Raw genomic sequence first — 10,597 nt, forward strand, 5'->3', positions numbered from 1 at the left:
TTTATCAGATAAGTGATAAGACACAAAGGCTTCCATTTTGACCTGAATATATTTGCATTTCAACAGGAACAAGCAATAGGATGACCCTTGTTGGTTGTGGGGAGGGAGGGAGTTGGAAGCCCACTTTGGGCCCAGGGATTCCTATGGGCTCAAAACTGCAAGTAAGTCCTCCACTTGTTTGTGAGTAAGAAAAGCCCTGCTTGCAGGATGCCATCTTCCCAAATTAAGGAGGACACACACAGACCACATACCTATACTCACTGCTTAGATGAGACAAATTTTCTCTTCCTTTGAAGATCAGAAAGCAATTGAATTCAGTCTGTCCTGGTTTCAGAATGTGAAACTAGGGGTTTTTCCTCCACGAAAGCAAGATAATAGTCTGGCATCAATAAATAAACATGGACCAACTAATGTCCACTAAAATGCTCATTACATTTGGGATTAGCAGATATAAACTACTATATATAAAATAGATAAACAACAAGATCCTACTCCATAGCACACGGAGCTGTACTCAATATACTGTAATGAACCATAATGGAAAAGAATATGAAAAACAGGCTTCGCTTGTAGCGTAGTGGTTAAGAATCCACCTGCCAATTCAGGGGACACGGGTTCGATCCCTGGTCCGGGAAGATCCCACATGCCACGGAGCAACTAAGCCCATGCACCACAATTACTGAGCCCTGCAATGAGAAGCCCGCGCACCACAATGAAGATCCAATGCAGCCATAAATAAATAAATAAACAAATAAATAAGAATATGTATATATATGTATAACCGAATCACTTTGCTGTATACCAGAAACTAGCACAACATTGTAAATCAACTATACTTCAGTTTTCTTAAAAAATGCCCATTACTTATCGTATATTAACACATATATGTGGAACCTAGAAAAATGGTACAGATGAACCAGTTTGCAGGGCAGAAATTGAGACACAGATGTAGAGAACAAACGTATGGACACCAAGGGAGGAAAGTGGCGGGGGGTTGGTGGTGGGATGAATTGGGAGATTGGGATTGACATATATACACTAATATGTATAAAGTAGATAACTAATAAGAACCTGCTGTATGAAAAAATAAATAAAATTCAAAAAAAAGATATAGAGATTTGAATAGTAAAATTAACAATGTTGATTTAAAAAACTACCCATTACAGAAATATACTTCCAATGTATTTTGAAGATATCAGAAAATTCCTTAGTTCATTTCACAAGTATCCTATTCATCCCTGTGCCAGCCCTGAAGCAAGTTGCAATGAGTGAATGTGAAAGGCTACACAGGCCCACCCCAGAGATGTGGCCAGGATCTAAATAAGGCTAAACCCTGACAGGAGAGCCTTGCGGTTGGTACAAGCCAACCCTTAGGAGGGGAGCAGGAAGGAGGTCTGGTCCAACAGGGAGAGTTTTCATGGCTGCCCAGAGTCCAACCAAGAGTTTGAAGAAAAGGAAATGAGGCAGGTTAGGTGAGAAACTGCCTCTAGTGAAAATGAGCTGTGCAAAGTTGAGTAAATAAGACAGCAGGCCCAGGGAGGGGAAAGAAAAGAGGTTGGGCGAAGCCTTTGGCGTTAATTCCTCTCCTGTGGGCCTCGGTGTTCCTGGTTGCCCTCGGTCTCCCCACACCATATCGTGAACATTTTCCCTTGGCTGTGTTGTACTGCGTGATATTCCCTAATGAACACATCCAAACAAAGGAGGTCCTATATATGAAGGTGTTCACGGCAATCTCATTCATGTTCCTCCAAATGTAGAAAGCTCTAATTATCCAATGGTATGGTTACAGAGATAATGGTTATGTGCTAAATCATTTCGTTTTAAACAAAACGCAAACAAACAGCTTTGGGAATGATTGGGGGGAAAGCAGAAAGCAAAGTTGTAGAAATCCTGTGATTTGCAAAAATATAGATATGATTGGAAGCACACTAAAGGAAATTCAGAACTGAAAACCGTTTGTTGGGGCTTCCCTGGTGGTGCAGTGGTTGAGAGTCCACCTGCCAATGCAGGGGACGCGGGTTTGTGCCCCGGTCCAGGAAGGTCCCACATGCCGCGGAGCAGCTGGGCCCATGGGCCATGGCCGCTGAGCCTGCACTCCGCAACAGGAGAGGCCACAACAGTGAGAGGCCCGCGTACCGCCAAAAAAAAAAAAAAAAAAACCATTTGTTGGAGGGCTGGAGCAGATGTTTTGCTTTTGTAATTGCATTTTGTATATAACAGTAAATCGAAATCAATTCAAAAGTGTAGGTATTTCTGGGAGAATTGCAGAGTGCTCAGCCCTGGATACCCCTTAGACTCACACAGGGCTTCTAAAAAATACCAATGCCTTGACTCCCAGTAGAGCAGTAAAGTCAGAAGTTCTGGGAGCATGGCCCTAGGCATTGGTATGACCACATCACTGTGTTTTAAAAGCTCCATAAGTGATGTTTTGCGCACGGCTGGGTGAGGCTGTGGTTACACATGTCTGCACCGTAGTTCAACCAGGTTGCTATTCTAACCCCAAGTTGAGAACAGCTGCAGGAGGAAATGGGAAACTTGTTTGGGGACTGGAGGGAGGCAGGTCATTTGGCACTCAGGAAGGTTTTGGAGAAGATGTCTAAGGTACACCTGAGTGGGGTACCACGGAGGTACTTTAGAGAGATGTGAGGGTATTTTGAGAGCCAGAGAACACCTTTGTCCACATTCCATCCTCACCTGCAAGCTCTTCCTGTTCCTTCAAGACCAATTCTATTCTCATCCATCCCCTCTGAGAAGCCTTTCTTCAACTGTCTCCACCCACAGCGGGAGATCACTTCACATCCTCTATGCCCCTGTAGTAGCCTGTGGGTATCTTTATTAATGCACTTAGCATGTTGTGTTATCATGATCTCTCTGCACCTGTCTTAGTGTAAAAAGAGGCTTCATCTTATTAATTTTGGGGTCCCTGGTACCTAGTGCAGTGTTAGGCACATAATAGATGCTTAATGAATGACTGTTAATAAATAAATAAATGCATAGGAGATGTGTATTAGAACCATATTAAGAACCAATTTGCTCATTAGACAAATATTCAAGGGGTTTCTAGTGCTCTCAGCATTGTAGTCCAATTGCTCAGATGGATTCAGTGTTAAAATAGCTTTTTTAGATTAATCTGGGAAGCCAGCCATCATTTGTATTATTGTTTCTATGAGAAAAATTAAATTCATTGTGTTTTAAATAGCCGACTCCCAGATGAATCTTTAGATCACATGTATTTCTGATTTTAGGACTGCCTGTACTTTCCAAAATGTCCCATGCTAAAGTAACTTCTGCCAATGACTTAACTGAGTTGTCTGGAAAAAGTTCATTTCCAGAGCTTAGACTAGACCAAAAGAATGCTCACACTTTACCCTTTAACAGGTAAATTCCATGAGCTGAGTCTGGATCTACACTCTACACAATTTCAGGCCTTTTCAAAATGTAACATTTAATTTTTTTTCCTAACTTCATCAGTCGATGGGTCAGATATTTCAGCTAGTGTTTAAAACGATGGCTAACACCAGCATATGTACCATGTGCCAGGCGTCTAAGTGCTGCCATTATTCAGTGACCCTTTCGTCTTCCTGGGAGCCTCAAAAAACCTAGGGCTGACCCTGCATTGAAGTCAGAAAAACCAAATAAGAAAGAGGCTGGATGTGAAGGCAAAACTATCCTCACTATCCAGAATGGAGTCTCCTTTTCCTGGCCACCAATTTTTTTTTAAATTTTTATTTATTTTTTTTATTTTTGGCTGCATTGGGTCTTCGTTGCTGTACGTGGGCTTTCTCTAGTTGCAACGAGCGGGGGCTACTCTTCGTTGCAGTGTGCGGGCTTCTCATTGTGGTGGCTTCTCTTGTTGTGGAGCACAGGCTCTAGGCACACGGGCTTCAGTAGCTGTGGCGCATGGGCTCAGTAGTTGTGGCTCGCGGGCTCTAGAACACAGGCTCAGTAGTTGTGGTGCACGGGCTTAGTTGCTCCATGGCATGTGGGATCTTCCTGGACCAGGGCTCGAACCCGTGTCCCCTGCATTAGCAGGTGGATTCTTAACCACTGTGCTACCAGGGAAGCCCTCCTGGCCACCAATTGAAGTATAAAACGATATAAATGCACTAGAACCCACTGCATTGTGAAGGCCCTGGAGAAGAAGCCACAGTGCAGCTGTGGGGAGGGTATGCTCTGGTGGCCCCATCCCCCATCAGCTGGGCCTAAGCACTGCAGCAAGCCTGCTGCCTGCACCAGCATCAGAGGGAGTTAATGGTGCAGGGAGAAGGATCACCTTAATGGAATGGGGAACAGGGCTGCTGCAGTCACAGGGTACTGTTGGGAAAGAAATTTCCCTTTAAAAGATTTCAAGAAATAGGTTCAGCAAGAATTGAAAACAAAGGATTCTGGCTGGAGAGGTAGGGGAACAAGGGATGGAACTTGTAAAAAGACAACAGATTATTGCATTCTTCCTCTTGGGTGCTTGTTGGTTAAGAGAAGACACAGAACATCTTTGGTCTGGAAAAAAAATGCAGTAGCTTTTCCTACTGCTGGAAAGTCAGTTAAGTTCAATTGGGCTCTGCCAGCTCTGAGCTCGCCACCCTCCAAGGCCTTGATGAGGACAAAGGGACTTGTGCTTAGGATGTCTGCAGAAGTTCATAACCTTCCTTTAAATAAGAACAAGGGAATAAATGAACTAAAAGCTTGTTTACTGATAAACAGATAACCCCAAGGGAGAACCACTTTGAGAATAATTTTTCTAATACAACTGTGTCTCCTGTGTGTAGAAAATCACACCCTCCAGCTTCAATTATTTGAAGAAATAATTTACTTATCCAAGGAAAGGACAGTCATGTTTTCTGGAATGCCCACAGTAATTTAAGGAGGCTATGTGCTTTATAGCCACACCAGATTATTATCTGAAGAACTGCCTCTGCTTGATCAATGAAAACGGAGATTCTTAAGAAATTAGAATTTGATCGTATTTTTTAGCGGCTTCTGACACCAGATGTTCCTGATGCATCTCTCTTATTGCTGCTTGGAGATCTCAGGAAGTCGTCTATTCCTCTGTTATAGTTTCGGTAATGAAAGGAGATAACTGCCTGTATTTTTTACCCTGTTCTGAGTTGTACCAGAGGTTTATAGCTTGGCAAAATATGGTTATTTTAACCCAGATGTAAATTCCTCATGGCTCATTCTGAAGTTTTGTCATCAAGAGACTTCTTCATACAGAATGTTTCCCTTTCGCTTATCAGCAACATACACGCTAGACATTTTCCCCAGAACAATACAGCTTATCTCACTACCATGAGATGCATTGGGTAATTTATGACTCTAGAATCTAGAAACTAAAATGTAGTTTAAAAAAAGTGAAAGAAGCCGATCTGAAAAGGCTACATACTAAATAATTTGAATTATATGACATTCTGGAAAAGGTGAAACTATGGAGATAGTAAAAGGATCTGTGGCTGCCAGGATTTTTAGGGCTGTGAAACTGTTATTCTGTACGATGCTATAATGGTGGATACATGTCATTATACATTTGTCAAAGCCCATAGAATACACAACACAGTGAACCCTAATGTAAACTATGGACTTTAGTTCACAGTAATATATTAATATTGGCTCGTCAATTGTAGCAAATGTACTAAGATGTTAATAATAGGGGTGGAAGGTGAGGGGCTATATGGAGATTCTCTCTTCTCTTCACTCAATTCTTTGGAGCCCAAAAACTGCTCAAAAGAAGTCTTTTAATTAAAAAAAAAAAATAGGCAGTTTGGCCTCCTGGCCTCTCCATGGAGGTGGGGGTGGGGTAGATGATGATGTCATTCTGCTTAAGTCTTCTATGGTACTCAGTGTGTAACCTCAAGCAATTTCATTTGAAAATAGTTATCAGTACATTAAATCTCCTTATCTTTCTGGTGGTTGTTGCTATTACTAGTCTCTTTCTTTAAAAACAAACCAAAAAGAAGAGGAAGAATACAAAATGAGCTTACCCTCTTCTCAAGAAGTTCCTGTTTTTCTCCATCAGAGATTCTGTTACACCCCTTCCAAGATCCAAACAGTTGGCAACTTTGCAACACTGCAGAGGCCACTTACTCGACTTTCTAGGTGTCTTGGCCAAAAAAGAAAGGCAGTGCTTTTGCTGCCGTTTCTTATGTCTGTTCTCACCAGCAAAATCAATGGCTCGGTTCCTACAGCACAGGAGGGGTGCTTATTCCTTTCTTATGGTATGGGAAGGGGAATGGCTGGATAATACCCACAGTAAATATCTACACATTGTAGAAAATATCACTAGGAATAGCATACGTCGTGAAGAGTAGTTGTTCTGACTGGCCAAAGGAAAACCTACAGTAAACAAATTTACAAATCAATCAAAGAAAGATGTGTACTAAGTACTGCATTTTACGGTATATAAAATGCATTTCCCTCTGGAGGGGGATAAAGGTATCCAACAGTTAACCCTGCATTCAATATGCCTTTATTACACACATATACCCGGTGACGGGCAAAAAACAGGGAGCTGGCATAAGGCAGAGGAAATCCATATTACCTCATGATGTCAGCAGTATCCGTACTCTTATGAACAAAATTAAATTTCTTGCCTAGAAAACCACAGTAAAATTACATTCAACACCCATAAAGATAGTAAAATTTTTCTTTTCCAAAGAATGTCTTAAGAAATGGGATGTGTCTTATTCATATACCACGTGCACATATTATATGTCAGCAGAGTTAAACAAGATCTTCTATGGGCCTACAATCTGATTTCCTCTGTAATATTGTCTTGGACTTGATTTCCCACCTAGGACTCTGGTGAGTGTGTAAGAAATGTGTCACTAGCTCATTGGTGGCCACCCAGCTCAGGGTTCAGTTTCTGCCCGCTACCAAAAACATTTGGGACAAGAGTATGATAGTTCACTTCCATGGTACCAGAACGATGCAAGTACAACCCAGTCATCCCTGATTTTCTCTGAAAGTTCCATGTACTTTAAGTATTTAAAACCTCACACACGAATTAAGCTAAGAGGAAATAGGGAGTAAAAAGTAAAATTTAAAGAAATACTTCGTCATACATTTCAATTTAATGTAACTTTTCTGACCCCCTGAAATGTCCTTTCTCTTTCTCTTCACAATAAACTCATGGGCAGAATAAGAATCAGTTGAGGTGGCAAGAAAGTCAACAGAGGGCTGAAGGAACAATACCAACAGCTGGGGTTCTCTACTTGCAAATGTGCTGACAAATATTTGATTACTTACTCTAAGGACGTACAAAACAGTCTACTTGAAGATCTTTGAAAATTGTCCTAGAAGACATTTGTGTCTAAAGTTGGACTCTTGGAAGACACTTTCTCAACCTTGTCCATATCTCTGTCCTTTGCAGGGCAACAGGCTTTGGCTTCTTGAATGCACTGTGCAAAGCAGCGGCCGTCCTCGGAAACTTAATATTCGGCTCCCTGGTCAGCATCACCAAAGCAATCCCCATCCTGCTGGCCTCCACCGTGCTCGTATGTGGAGGACTGGTGGGGTTGCGCCTGCCTGACACACGAACCCAGGTCCTGATGTAATGGAAAAAAAGCCATCCATCCTGTGTTTCTTTCTGCTGCCGCGTGTCAACTCTCCCGACTGACTCAAGGCTCCAGCTTTTTCAGATATAGAAAAGCGGTCAAATACCAAAACACTAATTCTTGCTGCGACTAAAATGTAGATGCGTACCATCTCGCCCCTTAAATGTGATTTTGCAGTTTGTTTGTTTGTTTTCATGCATCGTTGTCTTTCCTAACTGTGATGCTACTGCCTCCCAGAAATCAGTGGAAGGATTTTTTAAATGTGCTGGTCAGCCGGGCCTTCCGGAGATTCTGCTCGCTGAAGGTTCAGAAGCTAAGAAGAGGGCTGGGCTGCTATAAGAGGACTGGGCTGCTCCTACTTCAATATTCACGGGAAAGATAAGTTGGCATATTATCGCATTTGTGCTGAGAAGAGGGATTCTTTTTTTTTTTCAAACAGAGTGATATTTCCTGTTTACTTAGAAAAGGACACCCAGCAATTCTTGCTGTTACAGCAGGGCCTTTCAAAAAAAAAAAAAAAAAAACCACGTGACACCAAACAGAGCTGGGTGGGGCTCTTTCAGGCTTGACAGTTAACGTGACTGTCTCTGCTGACAAGAAAAATAGGGGCTCTGCTGTTGGCAGCAAAGATCTCTGAGCTGCACGAGCAGGACTTCTGCCAGAAAGCCCCCGGTGAAACTTGTGAAAAGTACGAGGAAAAGGGCCTGTAATTATGTCTGTGACTGCGGCATGTGGTTCAGAATATTAGAAAGTCAGAACTCAGGGGGATCGTGGACCGACATTCATCCCCACCTGCCACCCCACCCCCAGCTGCCATTGACCTTGTCAGGTAGCAGATTCAAGGGAAAAAAGCCACTTTCTAACTGGGTCTGCCCACCTGAGTCTGCCCTTCACCCAAACTCTCTTGTCTAGAGATTCTCAGTCATCTGAGTGGTTGTAAATTGAAAATGAGGAAGAAAGTCACACCTAAATCCATTTGTAAATGCCAAATGGTACCTCGAGGGGACCGGTTTCCTGAGGGACGGTACCCCTGGGAAGTTGACATTGGACTTCCTACTAGCAATGCGCATGGCCTGGCTAGGCCGGTGCACTGGTCGGTGTGTTCCTGGCTGCTGCATCTGTGTGAAATCACAGCCTGCTGTGCTCCAAGGGGCCCTCGGGCAGACAAGGGCAGCATCTCCTGGTGGGTCTGGCTGCTCGTGTTACCTCTGGAGTCTGCCTGGGCCTGAAGAGAGAGGTCGGCAGGACATTCCCACGGCTGTCAGCTCTGTGACCTTCTCGCCCCTGGGGCTGCCCCTCCTCCACGCTGGTCCTTTTTCCTCATCTTTGAAACCTGAAGCCTCCAGGTAGACTTGCAGTGATGACCAGCAGCCAGGAATAAATCCCATATTAAAACAATAGTCCTTTTTTAAACTCTCGATGTCTTGTTAGAGGGTTATCCTTATTACTTATTGTAGGCGTTTCCAACAGGCCACGGCCCTGGGGCCTCCAGGAAGGGAGAGCCTTTGTTTCCAATAGTCATTACATTCAAAGACGTCTTAACCCCACAGACCACTCCGCCTCTCTCTCCCCTTCCGCCTGATCCTCCGAGAGCTCCAGACAGCAGAGTTGAGGCTCTGTGAAAAGCTTCTTTCATGAACAGAAGCCATTAATCGACTCTCCCTTGAAGTAATTCAGGCCTGTACAGGGGGGGCAGCCTGGGGTCGGGGGCTGGCCGGATGAGGGTGGTTCCCTGGGGATGCGGGCTCAGGGCCAGAGCATCAGGAAAACTCAAACCCAAAATTGCAAAGGTGGCAGGACGAAGGAGAATCAATAAAGACTAGACGAGATCTATTAGAACAATATCGACAAAGCAGGAAAGAAACAGAACTTTTTTTCACCTCTGCCTCCTGGAATATTATTGGCAAACGAAGATGACAGTCAGACAACCCCCGAACGTATTCTGTATGATGCTCTTCCATTCGTACTCATGTCCTCGCCTCCCTACCCCTTGATTTATCTTCTTACAAAAGACATATCTGGGGACCTGAGCAGGTTTTTTAGTTGAATGTAGCATGTGTGGTAATAACTGCAAAAGTGATGTGTATCTCCGCCAAGCCATTCAAAAGACGAAGAGAAACATGCATGGGTATTGCTGTCTGTAGATCTTCCGCAGCAGTTAACTTTGCTTACTGGACTGTCTTTACTTTTAGAGATGTCTCCAATGTCTGTCGTAGTTCTAAAGGCATCACATCTCCAGAGCACGGTCTACGTGGTATTTTATCTGAACCCTGGGTTAGGTCAGAATGGGATAAGCCAGCAGAACTGCACTGGATGAGACCTGCCACCACGCATCCCCTTCAGAATGACCTTTCTTGACCTTCTTGTCACTTAATCCAAACCTCCCAGGTGGCCCAAGAGGGATCTCTTCTAATCTCCTGGACGGTCTGTGGTCACAAACCTTCTTGGTCACCACCTTTTCCACTTTCCTGCAGTGTCCTTGTCTCCTTCTCGTTGTCCCCATCACCGTCATTTTCCGTGAGAGAGCTCAAGTTCTTCCCAAAGTATGTGGTGTGGCCTGTCCAGCTTGTTCTGGGGTCAGCAGGATTAAGATAGAGCATGCGATTAAACAGAAACTCCCAGTTCTATCAGTGCAGCAGGCTGTTGGCACACGGACGTGCAGCCAGCAACTCATTTCACCTGCAGTAGAAAGAAAATGAGAGCATGTGCGCAAATGAAAGCCTAGGAAACACTCCCACTGGCTCCTGTATTTCCAACTCCTTTTCCATCTAAAATTTCCTAATATCTCTTTGAATCAATCCAGAATGCTCCAGAATCCTGTTATTATCACTGGTCCTCTCAGTAGGAAAAAATCCAGCTGCTCCAAACTGAAAGTCCTATACATTATACCCCCAGTAATGGGTCTTACCCTCTTGTCTTAACCTCCTCTCATTTAATCTCGCTGCCTTGGAAGCCGAACCCAGCAGCTAGTGGTCATCTTACACCCAGAAGACTGATGCTGGGAGATAAGATAGATGGGTCCTCGCCCAAATTCCCCCACTAACCAATAA

The 10,597-nt window shown here is 43.7% G+C and overlaps 1 protein-coding gene across 1 annotated transcript in view; it reads left to right on the forward strand.

The window, feature by feature from the left end:
* Positions 1-7,547, forward strand: part of SV2C (synaptic vesicle glycoprotein 2C) — a gene marked incomplete at both ends in the record, with an annotated part of 178,614 nt that extends 171,067 nt beyond the window's left edge. Inside the window, one exon of the mRNA XM_082651005.1 lies at positions 7,364-7,547. Within this exon, the coding sequence (XP_082507131.1) occupies positions 7,364-7,547 (184 nt within the window). The remainder of the gene's footprint in view (positions 1-7,363) is intronic.
* Positions 7,548-10,597: the final 3,050 nt, after the last annotated feature.

This window comes from Grampus griseus (assembly GCF_964374135.1).
Source record: "Grampus griseus genome assembly, chromosome: 3".
Classification (NCBI taxonomy): Eukaryota; Metazoa; Chordata; class Mammalia; order Artiodactyla; family Delphinidae; genus Grampus; species Grampus griseus.